Here is a 21,959-nt window from a genome sequence, read left to right on the forward strand (position 1 = left end):
ATTGGCTACTACTGTGAGCAGCAAGCGAATTCATTGGCCATTGAACTACTCCTCCTGCAGTCAGCCCCCGTGTCGTAGCTGTACTCTCCTCTCAGCACAATCTTTGGCATATATTACGTACGTGTAAGGATACACTACATTCGTGAAAAAATGGCAGCTGACGAATAGAAAAAAAGTGGATCTTCAGTCGAAAAAAGAAGGCACTTGTAAGTTAATACTTCAGAATGAATGAGTTGGAGTTTGGGGAAATTATCCGTGGAAGCTTCTCAATCCTGCCTACGTGCGATTCTCTCCGATACTGTGGAAGAAACTGTTCTCAGAGGGTTAACGCTAAGGTTAGCCAACCTAGTTATTAGCCAGCAGCGGTAGCTAACATACAAGCAGTTCCAGTTGTCAACATTGGGCCTAGACTATTACCTGAAACCGTTAATGTTACACAACAGAGAGCAGAGATGCATTATATATCATATATACATCATATATGGAACACTTTAAAACTCGGCGTTATGATAAATTAATTAAATTATACCTTCCTGCCTCGACATGTAGCCTCGCTAGCTGTTACAATCCAAGTTAACATTAAAAGGCTGGTGGGTGAGGCGACATAACCAGCTGAGAGTAAAAATTAGAAAATGTAGTTCTGGCTGTAGGTAATTATGAGGTTATAAATGTAGGTGTTGTGAATAATAACCTCTTGGGTCGATGTAACGTTAATTTAGCTCATAGGCGGGGCGTTATTAGCGTCATTATAATAGGCATTCAGCGTGGCTAATATTACCTCAATGACTGAGACCGTGTTTCTACTGTAAATTTGAGGGGAGGGCACGCAGCTTTTATTTGCTGACCTAGAACAGCTGTTGTGCTTTCTTTATACCAAACTCACTAACTTACGGGACTCCTGGTGGTGGAGTTAGTTACATTCTACAGATGTTTTGGGAATGAAACTGAGGGAATGTACACAAAGTTGCAGACTGTGTCGTATGGGCTGTCCCACCACAGGCCCGGTTGTAGCTGAACCTCATGAAAAAAACCCACCTTGTACGAGGCTTCCTGTCTCCGTGGGAGTGACCCATTACTGGAAAACCACAATACTGTACGCGAAAGAGGTTCTGATGGTTTTTTACTTTACGAAAAAAGGTTGATTTCCGTTTTGCTAACCACAGTATCCTTTGCCTACCTTCATACTTTTACTATGTGGGCTATTTTTAGGGACATCTCCACTATTCATTTAAAACTATAAGCTCATGCCTGACCTCCTCAGAATCAACTGGTTTTTTAGCATATTAAATGCTAAATGTCAGTTGAGCTGATTAGTAACTTAAGGTCTGCTGATTTTAGTCCCTATTCCGATGCTGGCATCTCCTCTCTCTCTGAGATGACTGTAGATGTAAACAATTGTAAATGATCTCACATAAAAAAGGAGCATAATGAACTAAACGCTAATATTTAGAAGTTTAATTTGTTCCAACCCATAAGCAGCAGCTGCTGTGATTATTTCAGCAGGCTGAGGAACAGCTGGAATTAACATCTGCACATTAGTTCTCTAAAAGAATAACACAGGGATGGTTAATATAGACAGAGACAGACTCTCGAAACCTCAGAGCAAAAGCTGTTCAGCCTTTTATTGTGTCAGTTCACAAATACTGTTACAGTCAGTGCCCACAGAGTAGCTGCAGTAAAAAAAAGGTAAAGATAATTAAAGTTAATATGCACTGAAAGAAAAGGTCTCACCCTCCAGTCTGTCTCAGCCTTAAAGGTGCACAGGGATATTATTAATAACTGCTCAGTACTAATATACATATTGTACTTAACAGGTAACATTCCCTTTCAGTTCCCTACAGCCAGTTGGAAATTATGCAAATTAGGGGAAATCTCTGATGGATCAAGCAGAAGTAACAACCATTTATCGATATGCTAATCATGTAAGAGAGTGAGAGGGAACATCACGGCACCAAAAAAGGCTGCTGCAACAAACCTGAGGTGCACAGAAATTTAGATTGGATGGTAGAGATTTAAGAAGGCATTAGGTGAAATACGTGCCATGTGGGCTCTACCTGTTGCCTTGCCCTGATTTCATGGCTGAATACCTTCACTCACTCCAACACGGATCTGTCACTTCATGTTGATAATGGTGGCGTTAACCGCTTCGAGGATCAGGAGGATTCATGTTTGTTTTTTTTGTTTTCTTTCATTCTGCTGTAACGGATGTACCAATCAAGATTTTCATTTTCTGATATCACTACCATAGATGTTGATATCTGCTGATACCAAATATCTATCTGTGATCAATAAATAACCTGGTACTCTGACACTGAGGAAGACTGGGACCATTCCCAAACAGTAAAAACCTGACCCCCAAACCTGACCGTTCTTCCATGCTGTGTTAGCTTCTTCTCGATGAAGTTAACACAAAACAAAGATGTCATATTTGCCAGATATTCAGTCCAGATACTAGTTTGGTGCATCGTTTTTTTTTTCTCTATTCGTTTTTTTTAGAGGTCTGCAGGCAGTCGTCTGCATTTCTTAAATACCCATAATACTTCACTCTCTGTAGCCAAATACCTGCGCAAATAGATGTAGAAGGAGTATAATAAGTCAGGCTTTAGTTGTCCATCCCAGTTTCTCATTTGCTAAATTGCACATCTTTTATTCCTCTCTTTGAGTCTTATGCTACGTAACATTTGAAGTGGGAAGCTGGAATTCCTAAATTCACAATTGGAATTTTCAGCTCGAACACTCCCTCGAGTTGGATGTTCTGCTTTGGACAAATTGCCTTGTTGTTATTTCAATATTTTTGAGGCGTTTCTGTCTTGTTTCTGTCCCAAATGATCCATTTTTGTGTTTTCAGGACAAACTTTCAGAGAATACGGAAACAAGTCGGTTGATCATCTGGCACCTTGTTCATCACCATAAAAGTGCCACATTGGTCATCTGTCACCATGGGGAAAACGCCGCTAAAAGGCAAGGACCTTTCATTTGTTTGAGGAAGCTGATACTTGTGCTTATACAAAATGGAAAAAAATGGGTTTTTTTTCATAATGTAAAAAAAGAAACTGGTAGTAGTTTCCCTCAGATGTTTGTAAATGTTTGTTACACAGATTGTAGGGTATGTGGCACCCACCCAAACAAGTTTTGGCTTGAGCCAAAAAGGAAAACCACCCATATTGTGACTAAATTCATATTCTAACCAGTTCTATTAATCGGGGCTTCACTTATCCTAGAAAAATTAACCTTTTTTGTTTATAAAATGGCTATAATTAACAGAGGGTGCCTATACTCTATTACATTCCATAATTATGAATATGTTCTGTGTTCAGACTGTAATTTAAAGCTTGTAATATAAGTTAAATTTATAAGGAAAATGTATTGTAATGCCTACATTGCCTGAAGTAAGATATAGGGGTTTAAAATGTTTCTAAATTTCTTTTGTTGTTGTCTTTGTAATTTTTAGATCAGAAAGAAGCCAAAAAAGAGAAATCAGGTATGACCCCTTCAAGTTTTTTTTTAAATTGTGAAAGGATTCACTTCATTCTCGTGTTTAACTCTCAGACATGATGAAGTTGATGAAACACAAGATGCACTCTAATAGGTATTTATGTAATCAGAGCAGGATTATAGTTGTTTTATGTAACTTCCTCATGAGCTTTTAATGACAAGCCGTTGCAACAGAGAGAGGTTTGTTTGTATCACATACTGCTAAACATCCACAAGAGATGTTCTTCATTTCTTGTCATTATTGAGATTTTGTTCTCAGTGTTTTAAGAAATGAGAAGCTCAGTTGTGTGGCTTGTATAGATGGACTAAAATCATGGTATAATGTCACATTTCACACACTGATAATCAGTTTTATTTCAAGCTTTTGCACAAGGATATTCATTTCTGTAATATTTAATAACTGATATATTTAATAGATGAAATACACTTTCACTTTCTCACATCGCTTTCTCGTTGTTTCTCTTTAGATGCTTTTAGCTGGGAAGAATATCTCAAGGAAACATCATCGATACCAGCACCAGCAACCTGTTTTCGTCAGGTATGTCCTCCTGAGTTTATAAATGCTACCAAAGCCATGGTCATGTGACTGGTTTGGTTTGTGTGTTAGCAGGATTACTGACAAATGTATTTATTTGAAATAACAAAAACTGTGATCATTCTGGAGTTGTTCTCAAGAAAACATTCCAGAGTAACCTGGACCTGCAGTTTTCAGCCTTGGAGGAAGTGAGCCCCAGCTAGTCTAGTGAAACATTTGCTGAGGTCCATTTGCATGAATATAGACCCAGTGTCTTAGAGGAAAATGTAAATGTAAGGGATATCGCCTCGTTGAGTGACACTGGAATCGGGAAATAAGATGAAGTTTATAAATGGCTTTGGCCGATGTTAATCAGCTGGGTCACATCAATGGTGCACTGACTAAATGTTTCAACGGTCTGATGAAGGGCTGAAAGACTGTTTTCATGCATGAACTCTGGACCGGTATGCGGCTGTCTGAGTGTGAGTGCAGCAGTCCCAGTTACATGCTGCTTAGACCTGCCAATCAGATCAATTGTTTCAGACAGGACAAACAGAGGGCCTGCACCAAGTGTAAGATAGGCTAGTGTAAGATAAATAAGGATTATTTTGAATTGTAAATCATTCAGAGCTACTTTAGTAGAATCTAAGAATCTAAGCAAATACAGGTCTAGACAAGCCCTCGATTGTGATTGTTTGTGTGGGTTTTGCACCCTTTTTATGTGGTTTTAACAAGGAAGTGTATTGTGAATCACAGCAGAGCTAGTAACAAAGCTGTGGGATCACCACTGAGTGAGGTTTCAGTGCTGATGTATTTGGATTCAGGCAGTTAGGGACAGTGATTCAGTAAATTCTCTTCATTTGGATACTTGTTTTTTATGCTCCCAACACCTCATACTGGGTGTACTGGGACAGCTTTTGTTAGACTGTATAGAGAGTTCAAAAACATGTTTGTTTGCTGTGATTACAGCAACCACACTCGTGACATTTTTCTGTTATCTTCAGGTTAGAGTCCCACCTACCAACGACTTCAAGGTGGGAATGAAGCTTGAAGCTCACGACCCACGCAACTCCACCTCAGTTTGCATTGCCACAGTGATGGGTATTACTGGGGTCCGTCTGCGCCTCCGTCTGGACGGCAGTGATAACAGCAATGACTTCTGGAGACTAGTCGACTCCTCTGATATCCAGCCTATCGGCACCTGTGAGAAGAATGGAGATATGCTGCAGCCGCCGCTGGGTAAGAATTGGAAAGAAGCACATACAAGGTTTTGATTTTGTCTTTAGTAACAATACACACAACATGAGCTGCAAATTATTCAATAAGGAAGACTTAACTCCCATGACATCATTATTTTGACTTTTTACAACCTGAAGTCAAGACAATGTCAGACATGTGAAGAATTATGTTTGGAATATTTTTAAAATAAAAATACATGGTGACAGGATTGCTTTCATCATATTGTACATTTTTATTTAGCTCATATTGGGCCTCTGTGCAGACCCCCAGTTTATCTTTTGTCTGAAACAAGCTGTTTTAGTGCGTATTCTGTTTAGCTACCCATCACAAACAGAAGATTTTTTAGCAACAGAGCTGTGTGCCTAAATTGACTATTTTAGGAATATCCTGTCTCATTTACATCATCAGTATTAAAGAGTAGAAAAAACTGATGCTGAGCATTTAGAGTCTCCTGAAACCTAATAAACTAACTTCCCACAACGAGGGCCTTACGTCACAGTATTTTTTAAAAAGTCTATTTTAATAAACACTCGATACATAATCTATCTGTAGATCAAAGATACAAGTTAACATGATTCAAATGCGTGATTTAAAATGCAGACAAACTCTTTTGTTGCTGTGTTTAAAAGCCTGTCAGCCCACAAGCTGCTGACTCGACTGATGGCAACAAAGTCGAGAACAAGAGTTGCTTGATTCAATTTCGCTTTTAGACAGTAAAAAATGAGCGAGCTCGGAGAAAAGTGGGTGAAATCTTCGGACTTTCTGGTATGTTCTGGAAATATGTTATTTGTTCCAGCTATCATTGAAGTGCTTCCGTTGACTGTTCGGGGAAAATATTTAGGGGTTGCAGAAAGGTCTAAACATTTGTATGGACAAAGTGGAATTTTGATGTGAACATACCATAATGCTGCCTAACAAGCAGCACTGACTAAATAACAAGGTCTACTAATAACAGTAACTTCTGTCTTCTGCATTAGTTCAACTTGGTTTTAAGCCTAAATTCCTGTCTTTTCAGGATTTCGGATGAATGCCTCCTCTTGGCCCATGTTTCTGCTGAGAACCTTAAATGGAGCAGAGATGGCACCAGTAACAGCCTTTAAAAAGGTTTGTATTACCTTTGAAAACCTTTTTAAAAAGTATAAAGTATTTAAAAGCTGCTGCAATGACGAATGAGGACGTTGCCTTTATTTCCAGGAACCACCAAGACCCCCTCAGAATAGCTTTAAGCCAGGCATGAAGCTGGAGGCGGTGGACAAGAAGAACCCGTACCTCATCTGCCCCGCCACAATTGGAGAAGTGAAGGGCGATGAGGTCTTCATCATGTTTGACGGTTGGCGGGGCGCCTTTGACTACTGGTGCAAGTACGACTCCCGAGACATCTTCCCGGTAGGCTGGTGCTCCCTCACTAAGCACAGCCTTCAGCCACCCGGCAACAGTGGTAAGTCTTCGACTGTAGGGGGCAGCAGACATCTGCGCATTCCTCACTGCTGTAAATAATGCGGTTTGAGGCAGATGCTATTGTTTGTAATCAATCTTTCATTCATGCTCATTTAGTTGCAGCACACTCCTCCTCTCCCCCACACACCAGCCCGGAAATTACACCCACAGTTAGATAAATATAAACGCAATTAACATTAATCATGTTGTCTTGTTGCTTAGTCTGACAGAGGAAAATATACACAGGGTAATTTTTAACAGGTGCTGAGCACACAGTAGAAAAGACTTGAGGTTTGCCTCTGTATGTGTGATTACATTACATATAAATGCACATATTTTAGAAGAATAACAGATTTGGATATGTGCATGAATATAGATTTGAATATGGATTTCAGTGAGTGATATTATGGCTCTTAGAAGTTATATAAAGGTCTTTTACACTTCTTCCACCTCTCTCTGAGAGATGAGAGGAAAGAAAAAATATAAACCACCAAGTGACACCAAGTGACAGGGACCAACCAATCAAAGGACACAGTCACAGGTGTACTGCTTAAAAAGCACAGCTGCAAACATTCCCATTTTATTACTGGAAAATGTAATCTTCCAGTAACCCTCCATTTTACCATTTCTGTCTGGAAAATTGGATAATTTGTATTTCCCTCAAACTGGAATACATCCACCCATAGGTTTCATGTCTTCATGTGAAGTTCCTTAAGTTTACTTTTTCAGTCTATATCTTCACAATGCATACTGTATCAAACTGTCTCCATACGTGGCAACCTTACACTCAATTCAAGAGGAGTGTCTGCAGCTGATCGCTGCATTGGCAGAAGAGCTGGACATTGAATGAACTTGCCATCTTTCTTAACTGTTGCCTCACCACAGCACAGTAAAAGTAAAACTATGAAACATGTACAAATTGTTCAGAATGTGCTGCTTGCCGGATATATGTGAGATGAGCTTCCCAGATCAATGACTCATAAGTGAAGAAGCAGCTACTTTTGGCTGCTTGCTTATTCATAAGGCATTGCTCCACATGTTTGATTTGGTGACCTTCCTAATGCAATCCCAATCCTGCTTTCTTTCAGGATTGAACCAGGGATCTTTTGCTTGTTAGGCAAATGCTTAAACCACTACACTCCCAAGCAGATTTTCCATCAAACTAGCTGAGCTAGACAAGCAGTTCTCACTGTGCTGTCCCCATAAACACTATAAAAGATGGATGTGAGCCACTGTGATCTCACCTGTTAATTAGTGCAGTCCCGTCATTAAACATAGAGATGAGCGTTTTCATCATTGCCATCTTGGTTTTTTGAAATGTGACAAGAAAAAAACTACATGCCGATTGGCTAATGATTTGTCAGACAAGATTGTTAACTGTTTTGCTTTTCTAGCTGTTAAAATAACTGTAATTTTACAAAATGAACCTAATGTTTTATTCAATGTGAAACAAAATAAATGAGCCCATGAACTCATCAGGAAAGTGTTTACAGAGCTCAGGGCTGATGATTTCTCTGTAGACTTCCACAGAACTCACCCACTCAGTCACCGCGCCTTGACCCAAAAACTACCTAACTAATGCTCAGATTTGGCGAGTGTGAAGAAAGGGTTTTATTTAACCCAAGAAAATAAAAAAATATATCAGAAGTACACAGGAATATGAAATAGGTATAGACCTAAAAATGTACAAAACAAGAACGTAAATAAACAAACTATAAAGTAGCAGAGCAAACCATTCTAAATAAAAAGGGGTTAAACTATAGGAACACTCACTAAATTCCATGCAAAGAAAGTCCATTGGCCCCATGCTGTTGCAGAGGATGGTTTGGTCCTCTTATTAACAGCTCCACCCTCAACAAGGGAGCAGCAGATTGGTAACTGAAAAGAAAAAGTAAAGGGAATTAATGCAACAAATAATCAAACTGTAAGTGTGGCAACTATATGTGGCAGTAATGCTGAAAGGCTCAAACCTCAAAGCGGTATACTTGATTTATATGTTGGTTGAGGAGAGTGGATGAATATTACCATATTACCGTTGTTATTTCAGTTGTGTGGTTGTGATTATGGCCATCTTAGGCTGGGCTGGTGGTTTTGGTGGTTATTCAGTTGTGTTGTTAAACAAAGGCGGTGGGTATTTCTTCACTAAACTCTCGGAAGGCTTTATAAATGAATCCATATGGCATTAAAGTGGAAAGTCAGAGTTTAGCTAGAAGACAAGCAGATAAAGCACAGAAATGTCCTTCTTTTTTTGTGGGTGGGTGTGTGTGGGTGGTGGGGGTGTATTGTGTGTGTCATAGGCGAATGTTATGAAATGGCCCAGAATTAATGGGATGCTGTGAAGTTGTAGCTAACCATAGCACCAACAGCTTTTGTTTGTGGATTTTTTGGGTGGATTTTGATAGGTGTAAGATATGGTAAATGGCCTGCATTTGTATAGCGCTTTACTCAGTCCCTAAGGACCCCAAAGCGCTTTACACTACATTCAGTCATTCACCCATTCACACACACATTCACACATATCTTCACACTTCTTCAACCACCACAGTCCTTAACCGTCCTATCAGCATGCAGTGATAGTTAATGGATAAAACTGGCTTCAGTGTAAGAACAGTTAAAATGCTTTGAAATTGAGACTGTATTTACAAAAACTAAACTGACTTTTTGTCTACAAGCTGTTTTAAATAATTATTTTAATTTTTAAAGAACCATTGAACAATCTGCATGCTCCCATTTATTACGGAGCTTCTGGCCAATGCCTAAAACCTGCACTTTCTCCAATGGCCAGCAGGCTGTAACTCCTCTGGCTGTAGAAAGTGGTCAATCTGTGACTGCAGGGAACTTTCCTGATAACTTTGTGGTGTCAGCTGCTGGTTTTAGCTCATATTAAATAAAACGTGAAACATGAAGGTCGTTTTGTAAATTGTGGTAAATATTTAAGTTAGAAAGGAGGATTATCTGGGATGACTTTCTTGTCAACAAGTCCTCAGATTCCCTCATTCCTGACTTCAACATGCAGAGCTGGTGACAGGAAATGCTCCACAGCCATTGTTTTTACAGTTGGATTAATAAGAAGTAGACCGGTAGTCCTGCACTGTCTCTGATTGTGAGTTTGTTGCTTCACACACACAACATGCTCGATCTGGATTGATTTCCTTTCTACGGCGCTTCTATATCATCTTAATGTCTACTTTTTGACGTGGTCCTCTTTGTAGACTGCGGCTAAGTTCAGAAATGAGAGCGTCAGAAGCCCCGAGCCAACAGTCGTAGGAGACGAGCGGTGTATTGTGTGTGAAGCTGCAGATCAGTATGGAGGCCTGTTACGTTTGTGTGCGTGTCTGTTAGGGTGGCTGGGATGAAACGGACAGAATTACAAGTGGGAGGGGAGGAAAGCAGCAGCAGGAAAGAGGAGGAGGAATGGGATTTATATTCTTCACTACGTACCTGTTTACATGGAAGAATATATGTTTACATAAAAGCTGCTCAGTGTAGTCTCTACTGCACCAGCACTCCTTATATAGTGGATAAGATTATCAACCACAGAACAGATGAAAGACTTAAAGCCCTCTTTAGTTTTCTGTGTCATACATGAGCCCCGAGACTACTTTAAAAGCTGGAAAAAGTCTTTCCCTACTACTATTTGGTCTGTGTACTTAAGAACCTTGAAAAGCATTTTTATCACTTGTTTCTCTGCACGTTGCTATTGTTAGGTATTCTTTAGTACACACACAAACACAAGTATTTACTTGTTGGATACATGGGCTGTTGCTTTGTGTGGGTATGTGGTAGTTTTTTGTTTTTGTTTTGTTTTTTCCAGTATGTTGAGAGTTTAGAAGAAGGGAAACAGAAATCACTGCACATATAAACACCCACCAAAACCAGTGAACTGGTCATTCTGGCTTTGTAGCTTATTAGCTGTTGTGTCTGTGCTGTTGGTTAGAGAAACACAAAAACTGCAAAGATTACAGCATTTCATGAAACTTTCACTTGGTGAAATTTTTTGTATGGATCCAAAAACACTTTGTTTAAAACTGGCTTCTGTTCGAATGATACACAATATTATTTTGATTTGGGGCGCTCCCTGTGTCATTTTCAGTAACATTATGCTATCCTATCCTAGGCTGGCACCCCGAATATTTTTTTTTTAAAATTTATTTATTTTTTAAATTAAGAAAAAACATTCAGCATGAGTTCCTATTTATTTGACTGGGAGCCAGTTCAGGGTCCAGATGGTACTGGAGGCAGCAGTAAGATATTTTTGTAGTGTTTGAGCGCTGACCCGAGGGACCTGAGGAACACCCTTTGACAGCCCTGTCCATATGCATGACCTGCATGTCATCTGTTTTGCTTTCGTTTTGTTTGTTTTTTAATATCCTATTTTTACATTTTTATGCACGTTTTATTCCAAGGACATATTTTCATTGACTCCATTTGTTTTTCTTGCAGTTACTCTGCCGAAGCACCTGCAGATTCTTCCCTCGTCGCCCTCTAAACCGAGTCGGCGATCCATGCAGTCCCCCTACAGACTCCCCAATCCTCTGCCCCCTTTGCCGGTCAGGAAGGGGGTCAGAGGCCGTCGGCCCAAGAGCGAGACCATCGCTCTCCTCAAAGCGGTGGCCGAGGCAGCTGCAGCCCAAAATGGGTCTGTACCTGAAAACACACAGCTGGTACCCCGAGTTCACAAGAAGAGAGGACCCAAACCGGGAAGCAAGGTGAGGCCCAGCTTTGACTGTTTAATCTGTTATCAGCCACACATTTTTATTAAATTTTCCCTTGTACAGCACACCCAAATACAAAAGCCTATAAGAGAACAATTAGTGGGCAAAAACTCATGTATGACAATTCAATTTGAAAGGTATCATCTTCTAGTTTAGGAAAACATGCTTGATTAGCACAAAATTAATACACAAGCTACGTCAGTTCAACTATCACTGAATCCTTTTTGTTTTTGGACCTTGTCATTATCATTATATCTGAATCATACTAACTAAAACATGCTTCATGCCAGAACTATGGACAATGATCCGAAATGTTCAAATTGTTGCTTTTTTCACTTTTCTGACCCTGAAGATTCTAAAACCGTTTATCACAATCCAAAACATCTTCTGATTGAGGGACTTACCAGCTTTATATGCTCGACTGAAATCCAGTCAATGTATCCATGTTGGAATGAGAAAGCGATTGTCCACAATCATCAATGAACGCCAATAATGGCTTCATTTTCACAGGCACAAAATAGATGCAACAACTGGGAAAACTGCCGTACAACCGCAGCAGTCCTGAAATGAAAACTACACCGAAAATGTGGCAAAAATTCCTTTTTTTTTTCTAGGCAACAAGCTCAAGAAAACAGTACTACCCAACAACAGTATCGGGGAGTTTTTTTTCCTATTTTCCAAACAATGTGGTTAAACAGCAAGCAGTTGATGTTGGAGGGCATTATTTACATCTTTGAATAATTTCATGAAAAACCCCAATGTTCTTTTAAACTGCGTGTCCTGACAAAGTTACACATCAAAATTGCTTCAGTTTTTCCAGGTCTGTGTGCTGAGCTGGTAACTGTGGTGATTATGATTTCTGTAAAATGGACCAAATGCAACTGCAGTCGTGATTGGCTCCTTGGACTATGATTGTTTGCAGATTACATTTTGATTTGTAGTGAGAGCCTGGAAAGGTGGAAGTATGCTTCCATATAAAGAAAACAAAGCTCTTCGGAATCTGCCTGTAATGTGTCCACACTGTGAAACCTTTAAACACTGAGCATTGCTTTAACCGAGCTTAAAGCTTACAGCAGCATGTCATCACTTTAATGTTTTATTGTGTAATGCATCAGGTGCACCCCCTTTTCACTCACAGTGGTGCACTTTTCTACCCAGTTTATTTCAGTGAGAGCAGGATTTTCAAACGTGGCTCTGAAAGATGTAAACACTGCAAAGGAGGGCATGTATCTAAGACATTTAACCATTTTTGTCAGACTTACAGCCATAATACAGACACTACCCTCATAACTTTTTTTTTTTTAAATTCTTTAATCAAGGTTATAATTACTGCCCTAGCACACATATACACCCAGAACTAAGAATTAGCTTTACTTTAACATTCCTTATTGTTAAATTGTTTATAAACATCTGTTTTTCAGAGAAAGCCCAAAATGATCCAAGGCTCCACACAGCTGCCGAGCATCCAGGTGCCACAGGAAAGTCCTGCCAACCTAAACTCAGTGGTTTCGACAGGTAAACGCTAACGGCTCTACTGGTGCACGGAATGAAAGCTCTCATTTGAATGTCTGATTAGTTCAGTGTGTCTGCGTTGTTTCAGTGTGTGTGTACGTTAATAAGCACGGAAACTGCGGACCCCACCTGGACAGGAAGCAGATGCAGCATCTACCTGACCACTTTGGACCAGGTCCAGTGAACTCTGTGCTCCAGCAGGTCGTCCAGTCATGTATAGACTGTGCATACCAGCCTAAAGTCCTGCTCAGCGCTCTGCAGAATGACTCGGGCGGAGGCGAGGTCGTCAAAGGTATAAAGTTGTTCTGTTATTGTCACCTTAGGCAGCCGTGCATGATGATTGATAGAATACTAAAACATGTTCTCATCACCACAGTGAGAACAGATGGTGGAGTCCGTGTGGTCAGGCTACCGTCAGCTTCCAGTGCTTCCTTTGTACTGCGCTTCCTGGAGACCATGTGTCGTCATCTGCAGTGCGACAACCTGTTCAGCAGCCAGCCGTTCAGCCACTACTCGGCTTACGAGAGGAAGAAATCAGGTAAAGCCTGCAACTTTTTATTTTTAATAGCACTGTTTACAAATTGCTTTTACAGAATACTTTGACAAACCAGCAAAACAAGGATGGTAAATTTAAAAAAAAAAAACAGACACAAGGGCAAAAAAATCCAGTTTAAAATGAAAAACTTAGAACAGAGGAAAAACTCCATCAGCTATAACAGAAAATATACCCAAGGAAATTTTCCGAAGTGAAACTTTCAAGGACAATACAGAATGATATGAAGTGATGGAGGATGATAAGAAGAAGATGTTACATAAAAGGAAGTTTAGTAAAAGAAGGGATGCCAGTGGGCCACATCCCCCTCAGGCAGGTTGTTCAACAATCAAGGGCTTCTAATGCAAAAGGTTGATCATCTTCGTATTTAATCCTGGACTTTGGAAGCAGCAGGAAGACCTAACCTGATGATCTAATGCTACGAACGGGCAACAATATGGGGTCAACGTTTCTGCTGTCTAGAGAAAGGTAGAGAAGCCAGGATCAGGGTGATGAAATACTAAAACCAGTAAGAAACCAGACTGCTGCATTTTAAACCAGCAGTAATGCAAGAGTAACGTCTCATTTGCACCACAAAGAAAAATGCTGCAATAATCTGGAAGAAGAAACTCCACACATCCATTTAAAAAAAGCGAGATTATCTTTAAACTTTCTCAGATATAAAATGAAATGTGGAATTTTGAATTCGCCATTGTTGAAAAAAGTGGAACGTGACGGACAAACTCTTAGCACATCTAAATGAAGGTGGTGTAAGTTTCTGTTCCTGTCACAGAAAGGTGAGAGCATCTCAAAGAATCCTACAGCCACAGATGTAGTGCTCTGGGATTTATTTCACCTGTGTAAAGAACATGAAATATAGATTCTGTCCTGTGTGGTCCTGTAGTTTTTGCACATACAGTAGTTGAGGTCTAAGATTAAGTGGTATGCTGTGAGGAATGTCCATGTATACAGTTGTATATCACAACTTTGGGCTCATTTCCACTGCTAAAAAATCCTCCTTAACCCTGTTTAGTTTGTGCAGCTGCTGGATGGTGGGAATAATGAGAGCATGACACATCAAAGATGCTGACTGACTGCAGTGAGATTAAAAAATTGGGGGAAAATCCTGATTGCTTTCTTGTGTGGCTCAAACCACAACTATCTACCAGTGCAGAGGACCTACCACCTAACGATTGACTAACAGTCAGTAGTAACCAGTTGTGTGGTTTCAGCTGGAGTGGGGATGCCAACAGCCGTTAGTTCGAGTGCGTCATCTGTTGGGAGGAGCTGGCTAACACTAACATGGTTCCAAGAAAGCTAAAGAGGCTCTTGGAACCCAAAGATCCCTCCTGAGAGAAATTTGGCCCTCTTCAAAAGATGGATCTCAAACAGATGGACTAAGAGTGTTTGTTAGGATTGTGTGAAAGTATCTGATCAGGCAATGAAGCATGTAGGCTAGTGGAGTGACGACACTCTTGGAATAAAAATGGCAGGTGTCTTGTTAGATCCAGATTGTGCAACTAGGCTGTAGATAAAATCTGACAGCCCAATCAAACTGAGAACTAAAGACATCTCAGAAGCCACACAGCCATCTTTTTACTGATATTTGATCTTGTGTGGTGGTGTAATTTATACACAAACCACTGGTGTGAGTTAAAGTGAGTTTCTGTGTTTCAGTGAAAGAAGAGGTGATGGACGCGCCATCACTGGCAAGAGGGAGTAAACGAAGTCTCTCTGGAGTCTCTCCACCGTATGCAGCGCCGCTGTCTCCTAAACATTTACGTGCTGAAGCTCATCCTTCAGAAGGTACAGCTTTCCTTACGGATCTTATCCCGAAGAGCGGGATTATGTAATCTGTTACGTTTGTCTGTTTGTTAGCAGTCTACTGTTCAGTTTTCATGATATCAGATTTGTGTGATGGTGGGCAACGCCTCAAGCTGATTTCATTTTCAAGTTCACACCTAAATCAGTTTTTTCATTAAAATGCCCTTTGACACCAGAGTGACGTCATAACCAGCTGACATCAGGATGTAATGTAATTATTTTTGAAAATGGCAGCAAATTAAAATTATTCAGAAACCTTAATTTGTGGAAAAACGCAACCTTGTATAAAATATTTTTTTATTTTTTTGTAATCGGTAAGAACACATTTTTGACTCTGTATGCTTATTCTTGGTCTCTGCTAGGCTAGCTTTGCGTGATTCTGGTCCTGTCAAACAGAGCTGGTTGAGCTCACTTAGCTGTCCCAGTGTTCCCAGACTGGGAAGTCTTCAGTGCACAAACAATTACGGTAGAAATCATCCCAGTAAAGTGACGTTACTGAATCACTGCCTGAATCTGAATACATCAGCACTGTAGCTTCACTCTATTGTGACCCATAGCTCTGCTGTTGTTAGCTCTGCTGTGATTCACAGTACACTTCCTCATTAAAAGCAGATAAAGAGTGCAAAGCCCAGGAAAACAGTCATAATCTCAGTGTTTAATTAGAGCCTGCTAAGATATTAATGTGGTTAGGAGTGCCTGTTTGGGCTTGTTTCAGCTTACGGGAGGGGAGGGGGCTATTATCCTCATTTCCACTTCTTTATTTTTATTCTTGAACCCAGCTAGAATACTTTGCTGTCAGTGGGCCCATTTCACAAACACTTGTTAATTGATCGTTACTCAGTCACCGTTAAAGAGAAAAATATGATAAAGAGAAAATTCAAATGGTTTTGGAAAGAAGAGAAGACGAGCTTTACAGAAATAGAGTGTATTGTGGTAGTGCATAGCACTCGCAAGCTACTACTGTCTGAACACAATCAGAAAAATCAGCTCCACCTCGATCTTACCCAGTGTTGCCAACTCCTCAGTAAGGAAAATCGCTATTGGCTGTCCTAAAAGTCGCTAGAAATCGCTAAATTATGTCATCGCCTAATTTGCATAATTGGTCATGCTAATGTAATTGTAACCTATGTTGTAGGAGAGAGAAATAACATCGTGGAAAAGACATAAAGTGAGTAAAAAAAAAAACGTCCTAAATGCATTTCGAAAGATTTTAGAACTATAAATAAAATTTCTTTTACCAATTATTGCTTTTTTGTAATGTCACAATTCCAATCCTCCTCCTTTATCCGGGCTTGGACCAAGAAAAAAGTGACCCGAAATAGGCACTCTAGTGGAGTTACTGTGTGTGTGTGTGTGTGTGTGTGTGTGTGTGTGTGTGTGTGTGTGTGTGTGTGTGTGTGTGTGTGTTTATAAGTAGTTTTAAACCTTGTGATCCACAAAACATCATAACAGTAAAAGAAGAACGGACTCCGTTACAGTCAGTGCGAGAGCTGCGGCTTCGCTCATGCGCGATTCATTTGCCGCTTGGACGCATAGGTGTGAACATCTCCTGCCCTGATAGCAGCTGGGGGAGGACTATCCTCCGCCCGTAAGCGCTTTGGCACGGGCGAGGTTCCCACCGCAGCACCGCTGCTTGTTGAGAGTAAGAGCGATACGCACTTTCACGTCAAAAAGTCGTCATAAATAAGTCTCCAATAACACCAGAGAAAGTCGCCAGATTTGTCGCTAGTCTCTTTTTAGAAAAGAAGTCACTAAGGGGGTCTGAAAACTCGCTAAATATAGCGACAAAGTCACTAAGTTGGCAACACTGATCTTACCATCTGTGCTTCACATTACTTTAACTCGGCCATTTTGGGCTAGAAAGAAAATTCCATTAATTCCTGAAAAATTAGTTTTACAACCAAAATGACAAAATGGGTACAGGCAGCCGGTGATATGTGGGTGATAAAGGATTGGGGCAAACTTTCCTCTGATTGGCTGCCCCTCAACGGTCTGCGCCATCTTAAAACGTGTAGAGAAACAAAATTAAGCAAGCAGTGCGCGCAATGACTGTGCAGCCAGATCTGTGCGCCTAAGATGACCATATAAAAGAGATCCACTGTATGAGCTCATACTGAGCCAAAAGTAGAAAAAACTGGACGTTTAGACGTCTCTGAACGCTGAGCTTTTGACTCACAGGGATTACTTTTACAGACACTGATCTGCAAATTCACAATTCTGTGTGTGTTCTTTCTGTCTAAAATGACATTTTAAAGTTGTGCATGTTGTTTCTCTCTCCAGCAGAGACTCTGCCCCATGAAGAGAACGGCTTAATAAAGGAGCAGCGCTACATGGACTCCGCCTCCAACTCCATGACCCCGCGACCCCAGACTATGCGGAGTTTCTCGGAGTACCACTCCCAGGCCAGCAGCCTCTACCATCACAGCAGCAGCACACCGATGCGCCGCCTTTCGTCTAACCCTGCAGAAATGAGCTCCACACAACCCCTCAGAAGAGTCGAAGGTAGAGAGAGAGCTTGTGTGTGTCAGATACACCTGTGTTTTCAAAAGACTTTTAAATAACACAATATAAAAGGTGCTCTGCTGCAAATCTACATAATCATAAATGAATCATGTACTTATAAAGTTGTAATCAGCTGTTCTCCAATGGTTCAGACATGAACTTCACCATAGTGGCGAGCAGTGCGTGATGGGTAGTCCCCACTGATGAAGTTAAAGTCAGATCCTAAGTGATCCATGTGTTAATGAAGTTACTATACCAAATGAGTAAATAGGGAAACTATCACAGCCAAAACAGGCATGAAAATAAAACATGCTTATTTTTGTTTCTCTCACTTTGACCTCCAAATAGTTTGTTTTGGGGTTTGGTTTTTTTTTCACATTAGCAGACTGTGAGCTGTTGTACGAGGTTGAAGCTCCAGCTGTGCATGACCCCAGCATGTTTTGGCCAACATAATAAACACAACAACTTGTTACCAACGGTTCATCAACTAGGAGGCTCAGAGGATTTGATTCTTATTATGGTCATTTGTGCATCACTAGCAATACCACATAAAAGGTTTTTCTTTTGATGAATGGAGCCTGATCAGCGGTTTGTGGATAGCTTATTTAATATTTGTGAGTTACAAATAAACAACAGTAGCTACAGATTAAAACTGCCGCTGTCTTGGATCGTTGTGTCAGTGGGGCAGCTCCAGCTTTCTGAGATGGAAATCAGAAATGAGAGTTCCAGATGAACGTAACCTGCCAGTCACTCTGTAATTTGCTACTGGAGTTTGAACATGAGAAGAAATTAATTCCATTTCAATGTTTTGTGCAGCTGCCAGCTCCACCACAGGTCCCGAGGCTCTGGCGTCTGAGAGGGAGAGTCTGCAGTTCCCCAGCAAAAACCCCTCATCCTGGTCCATCGAAGAGGTGATGCAGTTTGTCAGGGACGCCGACCCCACAGCTTTGGCACCTCACGCTGAGCTCTTCAGGAAACATGTAAGTTAATGAAAAATTAATCCGATTTTTATGGTTTGTATTCGTTTTTACTCTGGAGCTCGTTTGTGGAGAACCATCTTGAAAGGAAGTCTGTAATTTCATTGCTTTTTCTCCTTCTTCTCCAGTTTCATTCAATCGCACATCTTCAACTACCCACAGATGGCGGCAATAAGCCCGTTTTCTATCGTCTGTGATCTAAATCTGAAAGGAAACTTTGCAAACACTCTATTTAAGGCAGCTCAGGCTAAGATGATAAAGATGGCCTTAATTTAACAAGATCTAGAATAAGCCTCGAGGTTTCCATCGTTTCACCTGTGAAAAGATGGTCATGGTTATGTTCAGTTATGAACCTCATTTTACTCCAGCTGTTACAGCAATCTGATAAAGTGAAAGGTTTGGGCACACTCTCCTATTCATTTATTAAAACCTTTGACAGATATTGTGTCTGATTGTGAAGGCAGTGTCACCTGGGTCTTTATCTAACACACTGTGCACCCAGCAGACTTTCTGGGTTGGAGGCAGAGCAGCGAGATGCACTTTCAGCATAAAAACCCCACAACTGGGGCCTAACTCACTGCTGAAGACCCCCAAAATATTTGTTTTCAATTGGAATTTTTTTTTTTTTTTTTTTTTAAATTACTGCATGGTTATTTAAGCTAATGACAGTGTTTCTGTTTTTCTAATACAAGTCCCCGTGTCTGTTTCCACAGGAGATTGATGGCAAAGCTCTGATGCTCCTGCGGAGCGACATGATCATGAAGTATATGGGTCTGAAACTGGGGCCCGCACTGAAGCTCTGCCATCACATAGAGAGGCTGAAACAAGGCAAACTGTAACTACGAGATCTCGGCAGAACCCACGAGCAATAAGCCCCGAGAGAGCCGGCGTTTGCATACTGACTCATGGGGCACGCAGGGGTTACATGTTACTCCAGACTCCACCTGGAGGGAGCGGATAGATGTTACAACGTCATCCCGACTTTGCGAGTGGAGAAAGTGTGCCGTGCATTGCTGACACATTACCTCATCCCCCTCATCAGTGAACAAAAAGCTGTTCGGCTCTCATAGACATGCTGACTCTGAAATCCCAAAGGAAAATAATCCCCGCAGTGTTTACATTGCACATGTGCGCACATTTTCTTTTTTCTTTTTTTTTTTTCTTTTTTTAAATGGAGGAGAAATCTTTTGATCCTGGTTTTTGGATCCCCCAAAGATGGTGAATGTTTCTTCTTATATCAATTGTTATTGTTAAATCGATAAGGAAGGGTTGGTATACTGAGAAAAAGATCCATCAGATATTCCTCCACAGGGTTTGAATGCTATTTTTATTTTATTTTTTATCATGTATAGCGGTTTATCTGCCTGCCTGAAGAATATGAACCCATTCCACTTCTTTCACACGAGCTTTCTTTGCCTTGAACTTTGTCGGCGTCAAGGCGATTATGTTATATTCAGATTTTTCCCACGAGTGTCTGGCAGAATCAGCTCCTGCTGCAAGGCATTCTCGGTGGTCTCCAAACCGTCTGCATCCCAAGCACACGCCAGTTGAGGGTTTATCAATTTCAACGTATGGGAATGTTTAGGAAGTGCAAATCGGACATTTCTAAGGGCTTTCTTTGTTAAGTTTGACTTAATATTTTTATCAGTCGTGTCATTTAAGCTCATCGGTCCGACCTCAGTGTTGTCACTTTCGACCATTACAATCACTGTTAGCAATGAAAACAGATGTGTACAGTTTTATGGGTTTAACCATGAATATCAGCGACAGAATGTACATTTTGTAGAAACGTAATATTTTAAGGAAATAAGTTAGAAATGTGAAGATAAAGGGGGATGGGGGTTCTTCTTTTTAATAGTTAACGCAGTGCTTTTAGTTCAAATACTCCCAGTACTAAACTCTGCCTTGCTTTACCTACAATATTTCTCAGGTTTATGTGATCTTTGTTAGTACAAGATTTTGTAGCATACTGTTTATAATATACTTCCTGTTACCCTCTTCCCTTACTTAAAGACTTGTGCCATATAAATACCGTAGTCAACACATGATCCAAGTGCTGTTGATTTCTTCCCCTTCTTTCATCTTCTTTAAACTACTTGAAAAAAGTGTTGCAAAACATCACTTGTCCATTACAAGTCATCACACCAGATAAACAATGTGTTTATGATGTTGTGTATTTTCTCTTCTTTTCTATAAACCTGTCAAAAACAAAAAGATGTGTTGTTACTGACTTTTTCATCTGATTAACCAGGATCACATATAAAAGCTCGCTGTCAGTTTTGCTGATTTAGGAAAATGTTTTAAAAATTCAGGAAAGTGAGAATTTCTGTGTATTTAAAACAAAAATGTTATAGTCCGGTAATTTTATTGATAAACTCCTCACGTCAGCATCGGTGATGCTTGCTTTAAAATTTTAGAAAAGATAGACGTCTGGACTGATTTGTTTATGACATGAAGGCTGTATCCCAATTCAGGGTCTGCAGCCTTAAGTATGCAGCCTTAATGGTCCACAAGGGCCGCATACTCAAAAACCGCTAAGGCCGGAAGTGAGAGGCTTGTGAAATGGGACGGTCTGGCCTCCGTCGCGCTGCCCAGGTTGCCTAGCAAACATGACACTAACAGCTGGAAACGTTTCATACAGCATTATTTGACAGAAATGAAAGAAAATCTTTGCTTCATTTGTTTGTTTCTACATGAGCTTTGATTTGATAAGTATCTGAGGCTGAGACCACAGGACTGTAAAACATGATTATTGGGCTTCATTTCTGTACTGAAGTCATTTTAAGATTAGCTAGTAAATAACAATTACTTAATGTTGTTCATGAGACTAAAGTCATCTTACTTTGGTAATGTAAATATAATATGGCCAATATTAAAGTTATTATTTCAATCATTAATTATTACAGCAGCGAATAAACTGTTTCAAATACTGAGCTTCAGTAAAGATTCAAGCTGCATTTATTTATATTTCCTGTCACCTTAAATCTTCACTCAAAGACAGGTTTCTTTGACACTGTATATATAAATGTATATATATATATATATATATATATATATATATATATATATATATATATATATATATATATATATATATATATATATATATATATATATAAATGTATTATATATAAGACATATTGTTCTTTTAATATGTTGCCATTACTAAATTTCTCTCAGTGCTTACTTTAAATATCCATGAAATCATCACA

At 40.1% G+C, this 21,959-nt stretch overlaps 1 protein-coding gene across 3 annotated transcripts; it reads left to right on the plus strand.

The window, feature by feature from the left end:
- The first annotated feature begins 51 nt into the window (after positions 1 to 51).
- On the plus strand, positions 52 to 20,792 carry LOC120738743 (sex comb on midleg-like protein 2). 3 transcript variants are annotated; one of them, XM_040040170.1, is made up of 15 exons: positions 52 to 206; positions 2,849 to 2,961; positions 3,452 to 3,481; positions 3,963 to 4,033; positions 5,014 to 5,248; positions 6,264 to 6,352; positions 6,443 to 6,686; positions 11,129 to 11,394; positions 12,822 to 12,915; positions 13,001 to 13,204; positions 13,289 to 13,450; positions 15,122 to 15,250; positions 17,552 to 17,770; positions 18,587 to 18,750; positions 19,461 to 20,792. In XM_040040170.1, exons 2-15 carry the CDS (start codon positions 2,940 to 2,942, stop codon positions 19,584 to 19,586), a joined length of 2,055 nt encoding a protein of 684 aa, XP_039896104.1. In that variant the 5' UTR covers positions 52 to 206; positions 2,849 to 2,939; the 3' UTR covers positions 19,587 to 20,792. The 3 variants fall into 3 exon arrangements, with proteins under 3 accessions (XP_039896104.1, XP_039896102.1, XP_039896103.1); XM_040040168.1 differs by having other exon boundaries at positions 59 to 206; positions 17,549 to 17,770; XM_040040169.1 differs by lacking the exon at positions 52 to 206 and adding an exon at positions 238 to 335 and having other exon boundaries at positions 17,549 to 17,770.
- Positions 20,793 to 21,959: the final 1,167 nt, after the last annotated feature.

The sequence above is a fragment of the Simochromis diagramma genome, unplaced genomic scaffold (genome assembly GCF_900408965.1).
Source record: "Simochromis diagramma unplaced genomic scaffold, fSimDia1.1 OVJJ01000026.1, whole genome shotgun sequence".
Lineage (NCBI taxonomy): Eukaryota > Metazoa > Chordata > Actinopteri > Cichliformes > Cichlidae > Simochromis > Simochromis diagramma.

Bases quoted from the DNA above. Each gene is read 5' to 3' on its own strand.
- LOC120738743 (XM_040040168.1), top strand. From the start codon at position 2,940: ATGGGGAAAACGCCGCTAAAAG. The intron at 5,249-6,263 runs GTAAGAATTGGA...CTGTCTTTTCAG, and splicing joins TATGCTGCAGCCGCCGCTGG to GATTTCGGATGAATGCCTCC. The intron at 11,395-12,821 runs GTGAGGCCCAGC...TCTGTTTTTCAG, and splicing joins GACCCAAACCGGGAAGCAAG to AGAAAGCCCAAAATGATCCA.